Below are 24,224 nucleotides of genomic sequence, written 5' to 3'. Positions count from 1 at the left end.
TCTGAAAGAGCTTTTAATGTAAGAATAAAATCAGAGTCAGCAAGTGCATATCAGCAGATTGATGAAAGAAAAAATAAGGAGTACAAGATGAAAATGTAATAGGTGGTAGCAAACACACACCAGCTTCCAAACTGTTGACAGGTCTCTCATAGAGGATTCTTTTCTTCTTTTTGTCTTGTTTCCTCCCCCCGTTTGTAGGTGTTACTGAGTTAGCTATTCTGAGTGCCTTTAATCATTTTGAAAGTGGATAAAAAATGCTTCCAGGTAGAATCTGAGTAGAATTAATTTTTAAGGAGAATTGAGAACTGCTTGGTACATTGACTGCTTCAGCTGTGATGGAAATAAAAGGAATACCTCCTGCGAGCACATAGATGCTATTTTGCTTTGCTTGTTTTTACTGCACCACTCAGGGAATGAATGAAAATATTCAAAGTTAGCTTTCCCCTTATTCAAATAGAGCTGAGAATTGCTGTCATCAAACAGCAAATGTGTCTTGGATTGTGTGTTTGCAATGTCTAACAATAGGCTAGTTTTCAGTGTGATTGGGTGTTTTTATGGCACCTTATCTAGCTAAAGCTTTCTTGCTTGGACTGCAGAATAGAGAAAATTACCTTTCTGGGTGCTTCATCGAACTAAAAACGCATGATTTAAGGAGACGAATATCTACCCAGGCCTCCAGGCTGAGTAACTCCCAGCTTCTGTGTGAGTCCACAGTTTTTCATTCTTAACAACCCAAAAGCTGGAGAAAACATAATCAAGATGTTTCTGATCCACAATCCTGCAGAGCAATTAAGCTTCCAGGAAGAATTATTTAAGATTTCAGTCATCCTTCTGGCTGTCTTTCAAATTTTAGTGAATTTTGACATTAATTAGTGGCCATTAGCAAGGTGGAGAAGAAGTTTGTGACATCATTCTTACAGTAATATTGTTTCAAACAGATGTTTTTATGGACTAGCAGGTGTTAAATCTTCAGTAACTTGCAAGGTGGATTTTTCTTCCTTTAGAATAAATTGTAGTATGTTTTCTAATCCACCTGGAAAATGCTTAGAAAGATTTTCTGTTTATACTTCTTGGAGCTATTTGAATGGGAATACAAAGCACAAGGCATCTGCTACACAAAATATTAATTATTGCATGGAATACTTTTCACTGGAGGAATTAGAGAAGGCTTAGAAATATTCAGGCTAATATTTTTAATGGTTGCTGGAAGTTAAGCTCCTTAATCCATATTTGGCTTTTTAGTGAGCTGAACTGTTTTTTCAAGTAGTGTGGAGCTTTCAATTCTCATCAATTTGCAATGTCTTATGTGAGTTATCACCATCATTCTGTACAGACCATTCAGGCCAGTAGGATTAGGTGTATGTCAGCACAAATCCCAGGAGGGGTTTGCAGAGCCTAGACCCTCAAGTTTTTAATTTTGCTTGCTGGAAATATTGGAGAAAAGAAAGCAAAAAGTCCAAATTCCCACATAGTGCTGTGAGATGCAACACATCAGGCCTTAAATATGAACAGTGGGAATGTGTGCTGATAAAGGCCTTTATTTACTGGTGTGCTCTCTTCTTTCTCAGCTACGGAAGGCAGTGATGGATCACATATCGGATTCATTCCTGGAGACCAACGTCCCATTGCTGGTTCTCATCGAGGCCGCGAAAAGCGGGAATGAGAAAGAAGTGAAGGAATACGCTCAGGTCTTCCGTGAACACGCCAACAAGTTAGTGGAGGTAAGTGACCTTATTGATATGGCCAGAGTTCCATCTGGCACCTTGAGGAGAGACAAGACAAGTGATAAACTGGGTGAAATGTTAGAGGTGTTGTTTCAGGAGTTTTGGTCAACTTTATCCTGGTGATTGCCCAGGAAATGTTGGGATGGCGGGCAGAGGAAAGTGCTGTGTTTTTGTGGTTCATTAAAGAAATTGAGCTTGTTAGAAATGGTGTTTCCAGCAGTTTGTCAAAAGACATGAGCAACAAGAAGTAAATTTCAGTTCAGCTTCACTAACAGTACAATTGAGCTGAAAGTCTATTAAGTAAAAGGCAAATAGGTGCTTCACAATCTGGTCCTGGCCAAGGACTGCTCTAGACTTAATTACTTGTCAGTCTGAGCTAAAATAGAGAAAAGGACATATAGAGAAGGCACAGCCTTAAGAACATATATGATCTTGAAAGGTTTGTATTTTATAGATGAATATATATATTTATAGTATCTTCTCTTTGTGAAGAGACACACTGTGTAAAGTCTACCAATGATAATTACAAGTCTTCAGGGATGATATTGAAACTGCTTTATTCTAGCATGTGGAGTATAAAATATAATGATTGAAACCTTGGATGCTCATTGAATGGAGTTTTAATAAAATGATGATAATGTTTGTCTCAGTTTGCCCTCTAGTAGACCAAGAGCTATGAAAAATGCTTGTGTTTTAAAAAACAAATCGAACTCAGTGATTTGCTTGATAACATTGTGTGGTATGTTTCTGTACTAGCAGTATTTTGAAGACTTTGTAGCCCCTTTGCAACCTACTTTCTACTTACACCATGTGCTATTTAGCAAAGGGAAATGCTGTTAGGGAACTACTGATCTGACAAGTACTGAACTATGCCTTTGAATATCTTCTGTTAAAACAGGACTCATCCTAATTCTGTAGTGCCTGAGCTGAGACAAAGAGTAAGGGTTTCTTGGTTATTATTGACTAGATCGGGATAGTTCCCTGACAAAATAAGTGTCTGGATGTGTTTTTGCAGTGGGTGTGTGTTTTCAGGTGTTCTGGAGCATCTCATTCTTGCTATGTACTGAACAGGGAGTCAAGGTACCTCATTCTGCCTCTGGGAATCAGGTGTTTGCTGTAGTACTTAACTTGCAGGTGCCTGAAGGCAGGTCCTGGGGTCTTGCCTTCTAAAAGCACTAGGTCTAAAAGGGTCTGAAAGCTCTGGATGGATTCTGTGCAATGCTGAATACAATTGGGTTTATTGCTGTTTTCTGCAAGAGGAGCACAGGGCTGTCAGCAACCTTCAGTGCCAGCCCCTGTGTATTATGCAAAGATTTGTTGCTGCCTCCTCATGACTGGAGCTGTGGCAATGAGAAAGGAAATAGCTGGTAGGTATATAAAGAGAGGAAAAAAGAAACCAAACAAATGGAAAACCCCTCCACAATGTTTGTTCATAGTTATATTATAGTGGCAGTGGAGTGTAGGCTTATATGCAATGAACATATGTGGGGTTACTGTTATAGCAGTCACATCCTCCACAGATTTGCAACAAAATGCTGCAATGACAGGTCTAATAGCATTATTAAAAAGTTAAAAATAGCTAAGAAGATATTTTAAAAAATATCACAAGAGGTAATAGCATAAAAGGAGGAAAAATACCTTTTAGGGGTGTAGTTAAAAAAAAAAAAGCCAAAAATTCTCTGCCAGAAAAACCCACAACTTTAACGGGAAAAAGAAAGAACTGTAATGCTGTTAAACTTTCAGAGGGAAGCTTTAGGTTAGATCTTAGGAGGAAATTCTTTACTGTGAGTGTGGTGAGATCCTGACGCCCCCAGGGAAGCTGCTTCATCCCTGGAAGTGCCCAAGGCCAGGTTGGAGCAATTTGGGATAGTGGAAGGTGTCGCTGCCTGTGGCAGGGGGTGAGACTGGATGGTCTTGAAGGTCCAGGCAGTTCCATGATTCTGTGGTTTTATGAAACCCAGGCAATTCCATGATTCTGTGGTTCTATGAAATCAAACAAAGAGGAGTTTTAGTTATTTAACTTTGGGTTTACAAGCCTAAGATTACATTAGGTTTGTATTTTAGACCGAACTGGAGGTTGGTTAATGATTTTTGAGATGTGGTTGTCTTTAGGTACCCCACCAAAAAGCAACAATGATGGTACCAGTTGATGTCTCGGGCCTAATACCTAAGATTTTTATTCCATTTAGGTTGTTCCAGACTGTTAGAAGCAGATTCTTAATTGAATCTTGTATATCTGTGGCAGCTGGTACTGGCTTGCGAGTGCATTCTTACTCTTTTCCAAGGATGGATTCTTTTAGGTGGATCTTGCCCTTTTAGTTGTAAGAACTATTTCTGGTTCAGGTAAAAAGCATCTTGAAGAAATGAATTTCTAGTGCAAGCGAAATTTTTAACCCCAGATTTCAAGTTCATCAGACTGAAGAAGCAAAAACGTATTTGGAATATATTTATGTCCCTTCTACGCTAGATTTTTGCACTTCAAATAGTTTCATCATTTTTTACTTACTGATGCACAATGGAATCTTAGCAGATGGACTTCTATGGTTTTGTGGGTCAAGTATCTTGCAAATAGTGAAGTGTGGTTTAAAGATGAGACATAATCAAGTGACTATGAAATATGCTTTCCCAGGCGCGGGGCCAGAATTGCTTGCTAAGATATGCAAACACAGCTCCACTGAAGTGCGGGGAGTTGCACTTGCTCACGTTAGAGGAATTTGGCACTGCCAGTTCAATACTGTGAAAAGTCTGTAGCATTAATCATTAATTTTCAAATCCGAATCTGAATTCCTTGGATGTCCTACCAAGCTCAATAGACAGCCTGTCAAGAGGTCAGGGAAAAATAATACATGTTTTAATATTTCTTTATACAAAACCTACATTTTTCCATCCTGACTGAAAAACATGCATTTCTTGATATTTTTTCAATAAAAATAGCAGAATTTTCTCTGCATAGCCAATACAATTTTAAAATATATTTTGTAAGTATGAGGCTTATAGAGTTAACTTTCTTGTACAGTCTGTATTGCAGAATATTTAAATCTCTCAAAAGCTCTTTTCATTATATAATATTTTCCCTTCCCCACCTCTTACCATAACATTAATAACAGCAAGGATGGATTGTCGTTTTTCTAGACATTCACTGGCAACTAGATTTGTCTATGGGTTTTGTTGGAAACACAAAGTGAGGTGTCACTTAACTATAATGTAAATCATACAAAATAAAACAAATTGTCATACAGATTCTGGGGGTAAAACAATATAATAAAACAGAATTTAGATGTTACCGCTCCAGGCTTGGAGAGGTGACTCTTTTCCTTGGAATCATCTTTTAGCAGTCATCTCTTAGGTTTATTTCTGCCTTCTGAAACTGAGGTTAGAGAAGTGATGGTGCCTTTCCAGGTAATGATCTTTACCTCATGAATCCCTTTACGGTTTTTAAAAAATTACTTCTAATGACTGAAAGTAAATGCCTGAGTTGTAACGCCAACTCCAGATGTGACCTTGGGAAGTCATTTAACTTCTCTGCCCAAGCACCTTCATTAGTAGCATAAGGTTAATGACAGATAATTCTAATACCTACCACACAAAGGCACTTGACTGATAAATCAGCTCAGATTTATTCAATGGATCTATCAAAGCACTATAAGGAAGCTAATTAATTAATTTTCATTATTCCGTTTGGTAGAGCTTCCTCGGTTGAACTGTTGGTCCTCTGGACTGCTTCTTGAAAAATTAAATTATAAAATCCAACAGGTTTTCCTGGTAGATGAAATTCAACATCCAGTAAACACTTAAGAGCCATGGTAGCAGGCTGTTCAGTTGGAATTCAAATTATAGTGGATTGGATCAGACTTTCCATTCTCAAAATGATGGACATAAGTCCAAGATATTTCTACTAGTTGTTTCAGTTTGGGGAGTTTCAATGCTTTTATGGAAATACTTCACCATTTTCGTGGTCATTGAGCATTTACAAGGGTTAAATTCAGTTGCATTATTCTTATTTCCAACAAAATTTGAATGAAGGGTTTTTTCTTGTTCAGTATGAACTGATGAAGTACCAGATTTAAAGCACCTAAAAATGAACTTTTGAAAAGTCCTTTACCAGATTTCATGATACCAGTTTTGCATGAATTGATTTTTATGAAGAATTTTGTGGAGCCCGCATGGATCTATCAGTTTCACCTCATACAAACTTAAAAGATTTCTGGGGACATGACAAATAATCAAAGTTGCCTTGCAAGAACACTTGGCCAGTGCAAGAACTGTGTTAGGCAATGGTTTATGGTGATTTAAAGTTGATATGGTGCATGCAAATCAATAGTATCATAAGGTTGGATGGTAATTTGTAGCAGATGAAATCTAACAGCACCATTCTGGTTTTGGTTTATAGTCTCTTTGTGCATTAAGTTTGCAGGAGCCTTTATTAACTTTCTCCATGTAATTGCCTCTTTGAAGAGGATAACGGGGTTACTTTTGGGACGTTATGGGTTTGGGTTTTGCAATTTTACAAAAAAGAAAAAGGAGAAAAGAGTTTGAACTTCTTTATGAGACACAAAGCAGGCTACCCTTCATTTTCTAGGAATTGTATTATTTGAAGCTCCCTAATTCAGACTAACTGCAATTTTTCCCATCATAAATGTGGAAACAGGCTTGCATGCTGAAGACAGGAGGGAAGAAAAAACCACTGTCAGTATGCACAGCACATAAAACAAGCAACTGGACCTGCTCAGTGACCCCTTCTTATTTGATTTGGTAATGAGAGGAAAGGGGGAAAATTGGGAAAGAAGGTTTTACTCTGGTGGTCGACAATGAATTTAATCTCAGTTTACATCAGCAGTAACAGAACTAAATCCAACCCAGTATTTTTTCTTTCCATAAATACCTTTTAAAAAAAGCACACAGAGCACTTGGTTCATGAGAAATGGAAAACCACACTTAGGGAGTGAAGATCATCTGTGTAACTCTGCGATGCACGTGGGGCCAATGGAGTGCTGAGACTTCCCAGTGTGGCCCTTCAGCTCACTTCCACGAGGTGCTGGTGGCCTTCATAAGGAATAGATGACAGTGTTTTATTTGTGCTTTTGTAAATACTGTATAAATTAATGCACTGACAGATTTTAATTTATGACAGACAAAACCCAGATGAACAAGCCTAAGAAAAAAATTTGGCTCATTTATATCTGCAACTTTAGCTCAAGGAGCAAAGAATGTTCCTGCCGATATTCTCACACATACTTGAAATGTTCTATTCTTTTTATTTAAGTGTGCACTGCTGCTACATCAGAGTACACACCTAGCTGTTTGCTTCTGATAATGGAGAAAAAGTGTCAATATTCTGTCATAGCTTCTGCATCCAACTTGCATCCTCAAAATGTGTGCATCCCTGGGTTTCCTCTTACAGACTTATCAGCTTTTACTCTCATATTTTTCTTTTAGCTGACATTAAGCTAGATAAGAAATACTGTTTAGGTGGTGGTAATCCTTGCTTCTAATCAAGAAGTGTTAAGAAGGCAATGGATTATTTTAATTCAAGCTCTTCAAGTTGAAAGATTTTATTTCAAATTAAAGCTGTGAGCTACCTTTGTGTCCTAGTGTTTCATCTGCTCGGTTTTAATTTCCATCCTAGGCCTTTCTTCCCTGTGTGGGCAACAGATATTCTTAATTCCTAGTAAACATCAGGAGTGCATTGACATAGCTAAAGCCACTAGTCCAATTATTTGCAATAAGACAATGAAAAGTCTGACTGAACTCTTCGAGAGAAATTCTTGAGTCCCTCCCACAGCCAGATTTAGTGACTGTTTCTCCTCCTTGGAGAGCTAAATGCCTTTGAGGCAAAATGAACTCCAGTTCTTTCAGGACAGAACTTCCCGGTAATGCAGTGTCATGGGTGAGCTCTTTATCCTGCCTTTTTTACTGACTTCAGCCACTGGATAGTGGGAGTCCACAGGGATCCGTGCCAGTTTCATCTTCTGCTGTCTCGATTAACGCTGAAATGGAATCAAAGTACCTTACAGAAAAGGAGGGACACAGAAACATCTGCTGCTTGTGACTTTTAGAGCCTCTTGTGCACCTGTCCCTGAAGAAAGCAGGTTATTAAAGGAGGTAAATACTCGTTGTCTGCATTGTCAAGACTGTTTTTGTCCAAAAGCCAACGCTGCTTTCAGGAAGAAAGGGTCCTTCTCTGAGGCTTGGAGCCTGCTGTGAGAGGGAGCAGTTGCAGAACCTGTCTGTGATCTGTAAACTGCATTGTTAACACAGAAACAGGGGGGAAGTTAAATAATGTGTCATGGAGAGCTTGGCTACAGCAGATACTGATACCTCAACATCTGCCCTTGACAGGTTTGTAGTGAAACCAAGGAATCCAGGATGGCTGGAAAGGGAGGAGCTTCCTTATCTCGTGGCTACTTTGGCAATTTGGCTCTGTCCCCAAAATTTCTTCCTTCTGCACCATGAGACTATTACCATTATCTTGAGTAATCATTTTCTGTTCATTTGTCCCTTTTTTCTTAGACTGCTGCACTTCTACATTTCATAGCAACTCCAGAAGGGTTGAAGGATAATTTTATTTGTTCACACTTATTTCTGCAATGTGAATAAGAAGCAAATGCTACATAAAGTTAGCAACCTGTGGGCAATGATGATGTTTTTCTTCCTTCCCAGTCCAGTACAAGATTAAAAATTAAATATGTAAAAATACTATCTGGTAAATTGCTGCAGAATCCCCCATGTCAACTTGAAAGCATTTCTAACTTTGGGACTGTAAACATAAAGCCAGTGCTGGGCTGGTTCTGTTATCTAATTTTGTAGAGGTCATCATTTGTTAGCAAATGACTGTCATGTGGTTTTACACCTTGGAAAAAATGCTGGAGGATTTCCTACCAACTAGAGTGTAATTTGGCCGCTTCTTCACATTTTTTTCTGTAATTCTTTCACATTTTTATGTGTATTCTGTTACTTAGTTTCATGAGAAATACCTGGTTATCTCCTTGCAGCAATATTTATTTGTAATAATTTCCCAGTATTTTCCAGTTACCTGATTTTTTTTATTTTGAATAATTAACTTTTAACCATGCTTATTTAAGACCTCTGTAAAAGAGATCAAATGAATTTACTCCCATTTTAATCACTAAGTAATACTTCTAAAATATTTTTCTAGTGAATAACACCCTCAGAGCAGGGGACTCACTTCAGTCTGATCATGCTCTGTGCTGTGTGATTCATATTTTCCCAAAATAAAAGGACTCCTACAAACTCTAGTATCCATTTATATCTACTATCCCATACAATCACACCCCAGTCTGTGTGATTTGTAACTTGTTAATAATACAATCAAGAGCTCTTGGTACTTTTGTTAATTAATTGATTGCATAAATTAATGATTTAGCTCCTCCAGACTGGTTGTTTGAATTTGTAACATTAGTATACCAAGGTGCAATACAACATGTGGCATGTTGGATGTTCAAAGGGGATATTTTCTAGACAGCCCCACCTAATTACCCTCATTCTTTGTTTTTAACTCTCATGTCCTATTTGATCCAGTGTTCTATCTGTGCCCTACCCAGACATGATGTTTTTTCCCCTTGTGCTTCTTTGAAATGGGTATCTCAATCTGTCTTCTAAATTCCGTGTGTTGGATTAATTTTTGCTACTCAAGATAGGTTAACATTTTATTACTCTGTATAAAGTTTAGTGGCTTGGTCTTTGCTCTGTGATGTATTAGCAGGGGTATATTTCAATCAGTAAATATTAAGAACTGTGCTTTTACATGAGCATCTTACACTGTAAGAGCTTAATTAAATAGCCTGTCCTAGATCACAGAATGTAAGAAGTAATGGGAATGGTGGGGAATGAAAGGAGGAAGTACAGGAATCTATGCTGGTGTTCCAAATTCACAACAAAGTAAGAAATTAAACAAACAGCTCTAATTACTATAGAGAAAGGGAATTTGTAATTCACAACTGAGCTATTTCAGGGTAGAAATAGAGGGGTAGAACTATTTAAGTAGCCATAAAGTTCAGTAAAAGCTGTAAGTACTTGTGAGGAAACTGAAAAAAAAAAAAAAAAAGCATTTACAAGAAAATAGTGAGTCAGAAATATTGGAGAGCATTCAGACATGCTCAAAAAATGAGTAGATACCCAGAGAAAATACATGTCAAAGATTTGAGCACAGAATGGCATGTTAAATGATGGAGTTTTGAACTGATGCAAAAGAAGAAATTGTAATCTTTTGTCTAGAAATCTCATGATCTTGAACAAAATTATAGCAGCTTTGATTTTAAAAAATATTGCAAGCAAAATACATGTGGCAAATATTCGAATACAGACAACTAAGTAATAAAAATGGTTTATTAATTTATTAATCCAGAACGAAATATGCATCTAAATCCCAGTATCACAGGTACACTGGAGTTGCACTGGAGTGTCTCTGTTGCTTCAGCTCATGCAATGTGTGGGTCAGTGGATTTTACCCCCGTTTTTTCCCTCTATCCCTTTAGCTGGATTCTAAGAAGGATAGTGGTTATGGTAAATCTGTCATAGGTATATCCCACATTAGTTCTTTTGTGTGTTTTCCTCAAATTCCAAGTGTTTTCAGGAATAAAATGCACCTTTTGCCATTTTGGATTGGTTCTGTAACTGTTGCTGTTGTGTTCTGACACCAATAGTCTCAGCCTTGAAAGGCCTGTGCAGCTTTAAAATATTTTTCTGTCAAAGCAGATGCTCAAGACAACCAGTAGAGTCAGACAAACCACATCTTTGTTTCTCCCAAAATAGTTGTTGCTTGGACAAAATATGCGTCTCTTGCTGGAAGCTGTTGCTGCAGAATTGCATGAGGGAAATTTTAGGAGAAATCAGGATGATGATACAAATGGACACAGAGCAGGCTGTGAGAAACAGGAATCTGGGAGAGCTGCTGGGGTAAGAGAAGGTTTTAGGTGAATTTCCAGTGAATTTATTCATATCTGTTTGTAATGCTGCTGCTGAATGCCAAGCACATATGGGGATAGATTTTTTTTTTTAATTTTTTTTTTTTTTACTTATTGACAGCCCATTTTAACAAGAAAACTCATCATTTCATGTAGATATGGATCCAGAAAAAAGATATTCTCAGTCAGAATTATCCTGGGTAAAAAGCTGAGCTCAGTTATGAAGGAGAAGATGTGTTGGAAAGTCTAATGAGATAAAAAAGCAGCAATCTCATTCAAAAAATATCTAGATTTTACAGAGTAAACTACCATAAGCCTAATAACAACTTTTTCTAGTGTTTAAAAATTATTTTTTACCTTAATTAAATTTCCAAAGATAAAACCAGCCACCTCACTATTCTGTTAGAATAACATTATAACAAATGTGTGGATCACGCTTCACTAGAAAATCCTTTATGAAATATTGATGATAATAAAGAAGGACTGACTCCATGGCTTAGCATGAAAAAGCATTGGTTTCACTGCTTTATTTCCAAGCTTGGCTTTCTGAAAATCAAATAAAACAATTAAGTGGATTTTCTTCAAAGTTCCAGAAAGTTTTTTATGGCCTCAGAGCAGGCAGGAGGAACTTCAGCCTGGGGACAGCTTCTTAAGAAACTTTTAAGTAGCCGAGAAAATGATTTTAGCATGAAAGTGTAATCTCAACAGTAAGTTTAGTTTCACAGTACCCAGGTTATAAAACTCCTGTTGTGATTATCCTGAAGTGCTTCCAAGACTTCAAAAGTTGAGGAAAAGTGGTTCTTTAAGCCTTAATCTCTTTACAATGTTAAGCACAAGATAGAGAAGGGATGAAAAGTCAAGATTTTATCAATGCCTGCACTTCCTGCAGTCAAAAGGTTTGTAGGATTCAGGTCTTGCTTCTGAAAGATGAGTAACAGAGAGGCTGCTGCCATCACCCTAATGATGGGGTCATTATATCTGGGTGGCAGAGTCAAGTCACTGCTTTGTAATGAGAATCTTTTATCACAGAGCCGGAAATGGTGGTGTTGCTGTCTCCTTGTAGTTTGTAATTTCATACTCATACCCTTTGGGGCACCAATCATAGGATTCAAGTTTTTCTTTCAGTTGTAATGAAATAAGGACAATTTTTGACCGTAGCTATGCAGAGCATGCAGCACATCAGCTGTTAACTTTCCAAGACACAATTTGTACTGTTCTAAAGCTTAAAGGGATTTGGAAATGTCACCATGCCCAAGGAAACAGGTAAGAGCAGCCATAAGGTCCGAAACCACTGTTTGTGGCGTGACTGAAAGTGCCATGGATACGTTTTTGTTACAGGAATTGTTCTTGCTGCAATGTCAGAAGGAACATGAAGGCACTCAGTGGTGCATATTAACAATTAAACAAGGACATTTTTAGATAGGAGAGGGGGAAATGAGAAAGAAGCAATAATGATACCTTCTTTGACTCAGTCCTCACTGGGATAATTATTCTTGCTGGGATGCCAATATTGATGTAGAGTTTGTGCAGGAGAGGAAAATCACTGAGGCTTTTGTGGTGCCCCTCTCAGAAGACACCAATGGCAAAGGACATCCCTTTGAACAAAAAGGTTTGGTGATTTTGTTGATTTGCATTACAAAAAATTAAAGTGTAGGTAGGAATAGCTGCTACTGACCACTGTTCTTACAGTATTGTGTAATATCAAACCTCTAATCATGCAAAGTATTGCAACTAATCACTGAGTTAACCTTAGCACTCACTGGTATAAAGAAAGTAAAACACTAAAGTAACACAAATAGGAAGCTGTAACACTTCACATTCCCAGTCTGTGTAAGAGAAAGCAAGAGCAGATGAAATTTTGTACCTTGGCTTGCACACAAATATCCCAGTATTCCTACAGTCTTTGCCCATTTCATTGGATACTGGTAAATAAATAAATAGGATGAACAGATCACTTGCAGCCTTATACAAAAGGTTCTACATCAGTGTAAGTATTAATTACACTAATTTGTGACACATGATTTTCAAAAGCCTAACAGATGAAAGCATTAAGACCATAAATCATTAATTTAATCTGATTATTTCCAGTCAGTCCTTTATTTACCATCCACTCAATTAAAAATTGAGGTTAATGAATCTTTCAAATGTACTATAATTTTGTAGTATTCATTATTTCCCCCTTCCACCCCAGGTAAAAGTCCATCTTTTTTTTCTCTCCTCTCCATCCCTTTTTGCATTAGAGAGGCACTTCTGAGTCACACCATATATTTTCATTTCTGAAAGTCGCTGATAGCAGTTTTCCCATCTGAAATGATGTACAGAGAATGAGATGGCACAAAGCCAGGCAGCAGTAGGAGCTCTGGAGAGCAAATGTGCAAGTACAGTTTTACCTTAAGCCTTACCTTACAGCTTTCTGTCTTTGCCTTTTGCTGCAGAAGCTGCCTTCTTTCTCATCCATAGCATGGCCATAAATCATCTTTTGCTTTAGTTTTATTTCTAATAAAACTCACAAGTCTGCTGAGAAACTTGAATTTCTGTCCCCATTTTTGAAATCTGCTGATTTGCAAATGAATGAGGTGTTACCCAAACATCCCCCAAATTGGTAGCAATCATTGGAATGATTCATCTCTTTTATGCATCACAGTTACAAATACAAAAAAAATCGTCCCCGTTATTTTTTGCTGAGTCCAATCCCATTCCTTGTTGTTACCTGCCTTCGTAAAGTCTTTTCTCATGTAGAGAAGAGTTATTTCCAACCTCTTCAAAGCAGGAGAGTAACAATTTTTATTCCTTCCCTTTTTGTAATGTTTGACACAAAAGAGTTTGGCATTTTGCACGCTGTATGTGAACACATAAAACAAGATGCTTGGTTGGGTAAAATGATAAATCTTCCTCCATCTTCACAGGCACAATGTCAGTGTCCATCAACCAGGTGTAAATCCAGACTTTGACTGAATTTATAATTACAGCAGCTCAGGTGCTCTTAGGATTTGGGTGATGCTTCTTGCTTCAAACACTTTTTAGTGCTCAAGAGCACCAGAAGTCTGTCTTGCATCAGTTTTGGGATGGTTTTTTGTTTTGGGTTTTTTTTTAACTAAAAATGCTTTTTTAATTTAATCATTAATATGATCTTCACTTTCTGGGCAATATTGTATTAGTGAACCTTTGGAGAAAAAGGATCTGATCATTGTAATTTCCATCAGTGGTTCATCAGTGAGACTTCCACACTCCTTGTTCCAATTTCTGGATTTTAACCGTAATATCTTTTGACTTTTGGTTGACTTGTTATTTGCATATCACTTAAAATAGTATACTAGATACAAGTGAACAAAAAACTTCGAGCATTTAGAAACCATTAGATGCAGCCTACTCTTTACTATATATAAGCCAGGAAAAGTAAACATAGTAGACTTCCAGGATTATTTTTAAATAGCTAGAACCGTGCAAACATACAAGACAAAATTAATTTTGCCCAGCTTTTTGCCTTTAACCTTTTAGATGGCTATTGTCTTCATCCTCTGGGACAGCACAGTAGGGAGATGGACTTTTAGAAGGTGTTTATTGCCATCCCAAAGTAGAGGAATCAGGCAAAATACATGGGATGCATTGACTATGAAAATCCCTTTCTCTCTTGTGCATCTTCGTAGGGATCTGCCATCTTTGCATCTCTCCTTTGGATGCTTTCTGATAGCTTAAGGTAGAAATTTGTTAGAAAGCATCCAGAGGATGGATGGAGATGAAGATGGAAAAGGATCTGGAAGAGAAGCCATATGAGGAGCAGCTGAGATCACTTGGTCTGTTCTGTCTGGAACAGAGGAGACTGAGGTCAGACCTCATCAGGGTCTGCAGCTTCCTCCCAAGGGGCAGCTCTGACCTCTGCTCCCTGTGACAGTGACAGAACCCGAGGGAATGGCTGGAGCTGGGTCAGGGGAGGATTAGGTTGGATATCAGGGAAACGCTGCCCAGGCTCCCCAGGGAATGGGCACGGCCCCGAGGCTGCCAGAGCTCCAGGAGCGTTTGGACACCGCTCTCAGGCACAGGGTGGGATTGTTGGGGTGTCTGTGCACGGCCAGGAGTTGGATTTGATGATTGTTGTGGGTCCTTTCCAACTCTGGATGTGATTCTGTGGATCCTAGACCATTAGGGGCAAAAAATTTCTTTTTAGACAGGTCATGATGAGTTGCACATGGTGAACCTCTGTAATGACAAAAGTCATGTCTGTGGCATAAGGTTTTCTCCACAGAAGACACTGCTGTTCCCTATGGTGTACTTCTAAATCTGCCCTCAGTTTCTTGCAGAGGGGATGTTGTGTGCTTGCACTTACCTTCTGGTGAGAGCTTGAAATGCTTCATTTACATCAAATGCTTCCCTTGTAATAACACCATAATATCAAGTCTCTTTGAAAGTGAGACAACCAGTGGCACGGGTGTCTTAGAGGAGCTTTGACACTGCCCACCTCATGCAGCCTGAAGATATGTTTCCCTGATATTTTCTTTTAAGCTGCAACAAAAGAATAACATCCTGCAGCCACTGCCTGTGGTCGGTTGGATCTTAACCTGCTTGCGCTCCCCAGGCTTATTTTAGTGTGCAGTGTCTGTCAGAGATGCTCCTGCTTCCATCTCGTGTGCATGGAAAGCTATGTTGGCACTAACTGTAACACAACAGATGGCACACAGTGCATCTTGGCTGACCTCTACTTTCAGCATTTAAATAGCTAAACTGATTTTATTACCATAAAATAAACTTCCAAGAACTTCTTACACTCTAGACCAAGCTAACAAGTGCCAGCTGCAACCTTGCAATTGGAATAGCTGAAGAGGGCAGTTTTCATAGTGATTTCCTGGGATTGGAAGACATTTCCCACTGATTTTAATGAGAACCAGAGGGATGAAATGCCTGTAAGTCTTAAGTTTTCTTCCAACTAAGACAAGGAAGCAAAACCAACATTGTTAGGAGTGCACATGGATTTTATTAGTAAGAGGTTCCAAAGTCATACTCGTGTTCTTCACTGTCATTGGTAAAAGACTGGGGACAAGCAGGGCTTGGGACATTGGGACATGAAAAATGGTGCTAAAGAAATGGTCAGCACACTTCATCTCAAGTCTGCCATTTTAAGAAGGTTTTCTCTTTGGTCTCACTGTTCTGTTGTTTTCAGCTCCTGATGCCCCCATTTCTCTGGGATTTACCCTCCTTTTAGGCTGATTGGGACACCATTAGCTACCAGCTCTAAACCTTTAGGAGGCCTGGTTTTATTTTCTACCAGAGACTTCCAGAGGAACTCAGGTATTCCACTGCAAAACTCAGGGATGCAATCCCCTCAAGAAAAATAAACACTGTAAGTTTATGTATCTATTAAAATGTAAAAGACAGGACTTACTAAAAAGCAGTTGAAAAGGACACTTGCCCTGTACACTTTGGCTTCTGAGAGAGGAATAAAGGTCTCATTATCATTTTCTTACCCTTTTTCAACACTTTTTTTGTCTTTAGAGATGATTATTATTACACCTTTTCATGTCCTAGATTCATTTTTCATACATGAATTTAGGCTCCCTCCTTTCATCTCCTGTCCCATTTGTTGGGCTGGAGTGTGAATGCCTTTGGATGAGCTGTCACTTGGCTAAAACTGGTTGGGGGTTTGAATATTAAATATATATATAGATATATAATTAATCATAGACTAATGTTTTTTTAAAAATCTGACTGAGATAGCACAGGAACATATTTGAATGCTTGCTTCCTTTGGGCTGCTGTGAAAATATCATGTGCTTTGTAGAAAGGCCTTTTATTCTGATGTTTTCAGTTATACCAACTACAAATGTTATACACACAGTTACAGACACAACCAGATACCATGATCTGACTACACAGACATTGGAAAACTGATTTTCCTTTACCAGATGTGAGCACACTATTAAGTCTCGTTCTAGATGGCCTAATTTATTTTTTTTCAGTATTTTCAAAAAAAAGGACAAAACAACTTTATGCAACTAAATAATACAGATGCTTTGAATAGAAGTTATTACAGTAGGGAGGCAGAAATCTATTTCTTTTACTCACTGATTCTGTTCCCTACAGCTTTTTCTGCACAGGTTTTTGTACTTGTTTTCATTCTTCCTGTGTGACTTTTTCTTCAGTAATATAATAAATAAAAACAAGCTCTTGTGTGTTCTGCTTCATGTCTTGTACTCTAATCGTGGCATTTTTGTTGTAATGCAGATTTGAAAATTAAAAAAGCCCAGCGATATTTCTGTGCTAAAGAAATGGAAATCTGAATCTTACAAGAGGGACTTACTTAGTTTTTATTGAGATGATTCATAGAAGGCTTGGAGGAGAGAGAAATAAAAGAAGGGTATTGTGGCTTGAAACTCTACTCTCATTTCATAAACAACTTTATTACAAAGTCGAGAATACATCTTTGTTATATAAATAACATCTTCAAGAAGTTGTTTGGATTAAATTAAATTTCGTGTTTATGCCTCATTCTGCAACTCTTTCATACTTATGATAATTATCATTATTATTTTTTCATTTTGATGTCTAAGAGAGCCTTTCCTTGTGCTAGAAGGCATTTAGGGCAGAATTAAAATTTTGAATTAATTAAATTCTTTTCATAGGATGTATGAGATCCTGCACTTAGCAGCAGAGCAGAATACTCGCTATGAAGGTGGAGGAGGCAACCTGTAAAGACAGACAAGACTAAAACAGCAAACAAACAAATCCAAAGCCTAAACAGGTGGCATTTAAAACCCTGCTCATAGGCTGAATGTCAGACAAATGAAGTGTGAGAAAGATAGTAAATCATCATTCAAATTCTCTAATTATTCAAGAATCAAATTTCTAATTCCTGCACAATTTCTAATCTGTAAAATCCAGAAAATTTCAACCTCTATGTCAAAGAGCTATTTGGAAAGGGATTCCAGAACTTTATTCCTACAATGATCACAAATCTTCTACATTTCATTTTGAAAATCCTACCAGAATGCAACATTATTTCTTCATCCCAAGGACTTACCTTGAATGCATTTGTAGAACACTTCTGCAGCTCCCTCTAATGTCCTGTTTCCCCAGACTTCCTGAGAACTCTTGGTGCTTTGCAGTTTCTGCTGCTCTTTAGACACATGTGAGTGTTCTAAGTGAAGTTTTGCAATGGTTTCTGTTAACGATTCATTGTACTTTCTTAAATTACCACTATTTCTTCAACATCTTTATCTGCTTCTGTCTTGGATGCTTTAGCTCTGATCTGGTTTGTTTAGGCTTTAAAACTGCTCCCACAAATATGAGTCTTACAATAGATTATCACCTGTGCTTGTAACCTGTCGGGATTGTTGTAATTCCCTATGACTGATCAGGCAATAAAATTTCTATTTCTGCTTAATCTTTTCCCTGCTCTGCAGTTACTTGGTCTGATGGGCATCGAGGAAATCCAGGTTTCTTTGGCAGTTCCTCAGTGAGTTAAGTCCAAGCCTTTTGGCCTTGTAGATACATCTATAATTCTAAATAAAAGAGGATCAGAGAGCTCATGCAAGAGCTGAGATAATTCAGTGGAATTCTCTTATTTAACAGTGTAGGCATAGAATAACATCTCTTTCTAAAGCAACCCTTTACATCCCTTGTTATATGAATGAGTTGCATTTTAAGGGATGATCTACTGGGAATATGTAGATAATCTGAAGGGTTAGAGAGACAGTGTTTAATCATTTGTGGAAATCACTTTGTGCCTGGAGACTCTTGTGTTACTGTCCTTGAAAAGAAAGGCTCCTTCTCAGGAAACTGTTCAAATGTGCACAGGCAGGATGATCATGATAAGGGTAGGAGCAAGTGGTATTTAATCTGAGTATTTTTTTTCCCACCTCCTTTTTGGTTATGATGTTTCAACTATTTTACAACATACTGACATGTATTTTGCCATGTCAGTACCCTAAAAATCTCAGGAATTCATAAAATATCTCTGAAGCTGAAACTCTCAGGTAATTGATGATAATGGTTTGAAAAATATACCTGCATTTACAGCATGTGACTATGTGGGGCTGAAAAATGGCAGGATGGTGCAGCAAAATGTCAGTTTCATGAAAAATAGGCAGAAATTTTCAATGAAAAGAGCACTGAAAAATAAGACAGCTCATTAAATTTTTTGGGTGATGTCAGCTGCTAATCTGAACGCTAAGAAAGTAGCCTTGATAATAAAGGGTAAAGCTGGCAGGTAAAAGTAGTGGGTTTATTTAAAAAGAACAGGGGGAGCCACTCAGAAGCTGAATGAATCCATAAAGCTGAACACAAAATCTCCTGACCCCTCTGAACAAACACTGGGGATGTTAAATACAGAAATGCATATTGTGTAAATATAGGTTTGAATTATTCTGGGGAAACCTGGAACTTGAGAGAAGCTGTGTGAAATATCTCTTATGAATGTTTTCCTGGTAAGAAATAAACTTTTAGGTCAACATAAAATATTTGTGAAAGTTTGCTGGATTTGTCCAATAGGAATATACTTGGTGGCGTCCTGACACCATTTTTTTGTGATTATTTTTCTTTGCAGCCACCAAACATTAAAAAAAAAAAAAAAAAATACTATTTAAACAGCTCTATTTTTTGGCACATATTTCACATACAGATCGTATGTCTGGCACAATTTCTTTATTTTTATTCTCTGGTTAATAAAAATTTTCCCTGAATCTGTCATATATGTTTATAATGAATCTCAACCCTCACCCATATATGTTTTCTACTCAAATAACAATAATGATCTGGAGGAAAGACACAGGATAAATTTCTGTATTAGTAATATATTTTGAAATTGTGTGGGAATTCATGCATATTTTAGAAACTTGGTCCTGCAGTAGTGTGTAATATCAAACATAATGCCCTGACTAATTGCTGTTGGAACTTTTTTACTCATCCCCCTCAGTTTTGTTTAGCTGATATATTCTTCATTTCCTTCCTTAAGCTGAAATGTGGAAATGCCAGGGTTCTTTTGTAAACAGCTGATAAACTCTGTTATAAAAGCCACCAGACTTTTCTGGGGAAAAAAGAAATAAATTAATTGTGAGTTTGATAAAAAATGGCATATGGATAATAGAGAAAATAAAGTTGATCCTGAGACTGTATTTAATGCATACATTAGGGGGAAAAATGCAATAACAGGATGATATGATCTTGGTTATTTCTTAATGTAAACTTTTTTTTTTAATGTGCTCAGAGTGCCATGGTTTTCCAGGAATGAAGGAAATAAATGTTCATGTTCAATTTTCTGTGCTTGCCTTCCCTGTGAGGGTGGGGAGGCCCTGGCACAGGGTGCCCAGAGAAGCTGTGGCTGCCCCTGGATCCCTGCAAGTGTCCAAGGCCAGGCTGGACAGAGCAACCTGGAGCAACCTGGGCTAGTGGAAGGTGTCCCTGCCCATGGCAGGGGGTGGGACTGGATGATCTTTAAGGTCCCTCTCAACCCAAACCATTCTATCATTCTTCGCACTTGGAAATCAGTGGGCTCAGATATGTGATCTGTGATTTCAGATAGAAAGGAAATCTTGAATTTTGCTTAGGTAGAGGAATATAGATTATTTTTACAAAAATAAGCTAATATTATTAGAAAAAGTAGATGTGTTAGAATTTCTAAACCCTGTAGCAGTTTTAAGGCAGGATCATATGCTATCAAAAAGGATTATGCATAATTACTCTCTTTAATTAAGTTTTGCTCACTGTTGGAGAAATACACCATTTAGGAAATGCTGACACTTTTTCCTTTTTAAGACATACACGATTAGATGGGATTGCTTTGATTTTCAAGAACTAGAATTCCCTTGCTTTAGCACTTTTATCTGCTTTAGCCTGAATTTTGCCAAGGAATGCCTGTTTTATTCCAAACACCATTTGAAGGAGGTTCAGAATTATGTGCAAATGATTGTGATTGCGTTGGAACAAAACATCTGCTGACTTTCACTGAATCCCAAAGGGTTTTCTGCTCAGTGTTTAAACTTTGCTACAAAGGCAGTTGAGGAGAAGTGAAAAGTGCTCTGTAGCCTGGTCTGCAGAGGTTAAAGCTGTTTGTGCACCTGCAGGCAAAGCATGGAAATGGTCCAAGATGTCTAAAAATTAAGTTGTTGTACGGGGATGGATAAACACTAACCCTTCTTCCCACCAAATTTCAAAATCAAGGAAACACCACTGCTGTTGGGAAGGTGGAGTGGGAAAGGAGAAAGATTCTCACCTGCTGGAAAATGTTGTCAGCTCTGACCCTTTGGTACAGAGGTTTTTCCCTTGGTTCTCTCATTTGTGCTGTGACAGCAGAACCAGCTTGAGACTCTGTAAAGTTGGTTTCTTACAAATTGCTCTGAGCTGCTGAAGTCAGTTTTTACTGCTAGGGCAGAATGAAAAGCTGGAGTGTTCCTTGGGCTGCAGAAAGCACTGGTAACCTGAGTACCTGAGTAAGAATAATTTTCCATATTTTGTTAAATGGATGAAGTTGCAGAAAAATGAATACATTTTGGGCACACAAGTTTTTAATCACTTACAGCAACTGAGTTTCAAATTTGTAATATTAAAGGCAGAAGCTGAGCCTCTCTTCCGGAATAACATTGCCCTTCATTACCTCCTGACATGTGGAATTAGCTTGGAAAAAATAATGCAGCAGCAGCAAAAAAGTTATGATTCTTATTGTCTCTGGTTCATCTTCATGAGATTTTTTTTTGTTTGTTTGTTTCTTTTGGTAACAGACAGAAGAAAAATTGCCTGTAATGCAGTTGAGACATCACTGCTAAGTTAAAATGCTCTCCAAATTTAGATCAGGCACATTATTACCTGCCTTTTACAGTGACCATGATGTTTTAACTCGTTAAAAGCAGAAAACTGCTTGATAGCAGCAGCTGAGCCATCAGAAAATATTAAGGAGGATGATTCTCTTAGTTAATTTGAAAACAGCCTGCCGTCCAGAAAAGAAACTTCTACTCCAAAATCCTCATGAATTGCTCTCAAGTTGGATAAAATACTTATTACTGGGGTTGGGTGGGAATTCTTTTCAAATTGGCTTATCCACTGTATAAAAGCAAGTTTTTCCCTCAGAGTGGACAAAATAAGAGAGTTTGTTTAGTTATTCAATAAATGAAGAGCTTCTATTCTGCAAGTAAACATTAGACAGCTTATAAAAAACTCTCAGAGAGCTGCTTGAAGCTCATGGTGTTGGCATTTGTTCTGTTTTCACCCATATTTAGGGATCTTTATGGAAGCCTGTGGTCTGATACACTGACTTTGGTGTGGAAAGCAGTATTGTCAGTCTGGGTATGGATCTCATGGTGGAAGGAGCACAAGATGGTCACATTTTGCCATTGTACACTCACCTTGCACATACTGATGTGTATATGTAGAGAGCTGGGCAACAGAGACTTCAATACCTTGAGGAAAAGAGCCATTTATTAAAGGAAAAATGGAATTTTGGTTAATACAAGAGTGCACTTCTAATGTGAAGAACAGCTCGCTAAAGCCAATGAGTGATTCTGGAAATGGATAAAAATGCTTCAAAATACTTGAGAATCTTTCACTAGCATATTTGGGCATCCAAATTTGAACTGCATTTCTTAAGAGAAAGAACTGCCACTTGAGCCCTCTCAGCAGCATATTTGGCATTTGTCAGGACTGAAGATGGGCTTCAATTGCACTGCATAAATCCAGGGGAAGAACATGAGTTCAGTCCAGTGTGCCTAATTATACCACTGTAGATGAATGCAGTCTCTGCCCTATTTCATATTTGGGATTTTTCAAAGGAAGATTTATTCCTGGCTGCAATGTTCATTTGAATGCCAGTGTCGAATGTCAGCTGGAGTGTTCAATGTTACTTTGAGTGTCAAATGTTAGTTTGAGTGGTTGTAGTTTGAATTTGGGTTCCTCTAGCCCAAGTAGATGAAACCAGCATTTCTCAGGCTGTTGAAACACTGCAGGGTTTTTTTTTTCCCCCGCCATAAATCATGTGAATTCAAGTAGAACATTAAGACTTTCAACTTGACTGTGTTTGCGTTTAAGCCTTTCTCTTGAAATGAGATCGAGATATTAAATTTAAATCACCTCTGTGCTCCCTTCTCAAATTGAATGCTTGCCTAAACTGGGAATAACAGAATGTGAAAATCAGCTGTTCCTCTGTGAACTTCTGGAATGAGTAATGCTGATCTTAAGTACACCAGTGTTTTCTCAGCATCTCTCCTGTTCAAATATCCTCAGCACAAGTTCGTTTGCCTTTATTTATTTTGGGTTTTGACACCTAGGAAAAGAAAATTTAGGAATTTGACCTCAATTGATAAATTGAAAAATATTTTTTTTTGTTTGAAATTTTAAGTAATCCTGAACAGCTGCATGAATATCTGTGTGTGATGTTATATATTTTTTTAAATTTTAATCAAACAGGTGACCATGCATCGTACCAAGATATTCCCAGCCTAATTCAAATGGCACTCTTGTGTTATCATGCAGTTCTGTGTGATTTTACCTCGTTTCTTGATGTGTTTCTTAAGACTGCAGTGTAATGTTCGTGTGAGTAGCAGTTAATATCCTGCAGACAATTTGTCTGCCATTCCCTCAGAAAAGGTGCTTCCTCAGATGGGAGCTGCCCAGGGTAAGTTATATTTCCATTGCCTCAGAAATGGAATTGATTTCCTTGTGCTTACACAAATAAACATTTTCAACAGCTGTTACCCCAAAACCACTGAGCTCATTTCTCCTGTCACTCACACTGCTGTAAATCAGGATTAATTCTCCTGTGCCAGGTGACCCTGTAATGCTAAATACACAGAAAGAATCAATGATTTGATATAGCAGAAATAAATTTTTGGAGAAAGGCAGAGGAAAAAGTAGGATTAAAGCTTTTAGCACTGAGAAGTTGGAACACGTGCTGCCACTTGGGACCTGTTGTCTCTGGGATGAATCCCTGTCACACGCTTGGCTCAGCCCCACTGTCAGAGCACTGGTTCTGCTCCTTCCCCTGCCCTTTCAGCTGGCAGGAGGCTGTCAGCAGGGCAGCTGTCAAGGGCTTTAAAGAGCTAAACAAAATAGTAATGGAAAGGAAATAAAGATTTTAAATATACATATACATATATATATATATATATATATATATATATATATGTATATATAAAAAAAAGCATTAGCTTCCTGACAGTGGAAAAAAAAAAAAAGTGTATTTAAGAGCTGAAACAAAAAATACTCACCTGACTCTTTGGCTTATTGTTATTCTGGCTTCATTCTAATGCAGTTCCTTCCTGTTCAATATCAGTTTATAAAACTGTGTTCACTGACCCCCAATAACTAACAAATCCCTCTGTGCAGCTAGATGAATAAATTCCAGTTTGTGGTAGTGCAAATGTATGCTGATGGCTGTTCAGTGAATACAAAACACATTAACCATTTAAGAGTTTTGTCTCAGAAGAGTAAAAGGACATAAGATTGGTGTATTTCTATAATACATTACTCATTATTTCTGGTAGCAAGGATGTATACATTTTTTAATATAGACAATGACATGCTCTTTGGTCAGCAAATCAGGCCTTTTTAATGCCAGTGAAAGAAAAGCTTTAGTGATCAATTGTCACATTTAGAAAAT

At 37.8% G+C, this 24,224-nt stretch overlaps 1 protein-coding gene across 3 annotated transcripts in view; it reads left to right on the top strand.

The window, feature by feature from the left end:
* The window catches only part of CTNNA2 (catenin alpha 2), a gene marked incomplete at both ends in the record, with an annotated part of 404,326 nt that overhangs the window by 304,447 nt on the left and 75,655 nt on the right, over positions 1–24,224 (top strand). For all 3 annotated transcript variants that reach the window (XM_082282376.1, XM_082282378.1, XM_082282377.1), the window contains one exon: positions 1,569–1,721. In XM_082282376.1, the coding sequence (XP_082138502.1) occupies positions 1,569–1,721 (153 nt within the window). The remainder of the gene's footprint in view (positions 1–1,568; positions 1,722–24,224) is intronic.

The sequence above is a fragment of the Coloeus monedula genome (genome assembly GCF_965178545.1).
Source record: "Coloeus monedula genome assembly, chromosome: 5".
Classification (NCBI taxonomy): domain Eukaryota; kingdom Metazoa; phylum Chordata; class Aves; order Passeriformes; family Corvidae; genus Coloeus; species Coloeus monedula.
Note: the sequence above shows the minus strand (reverse complement) of the source record. Positions and strands in the feature narration are given on the sequence as shown.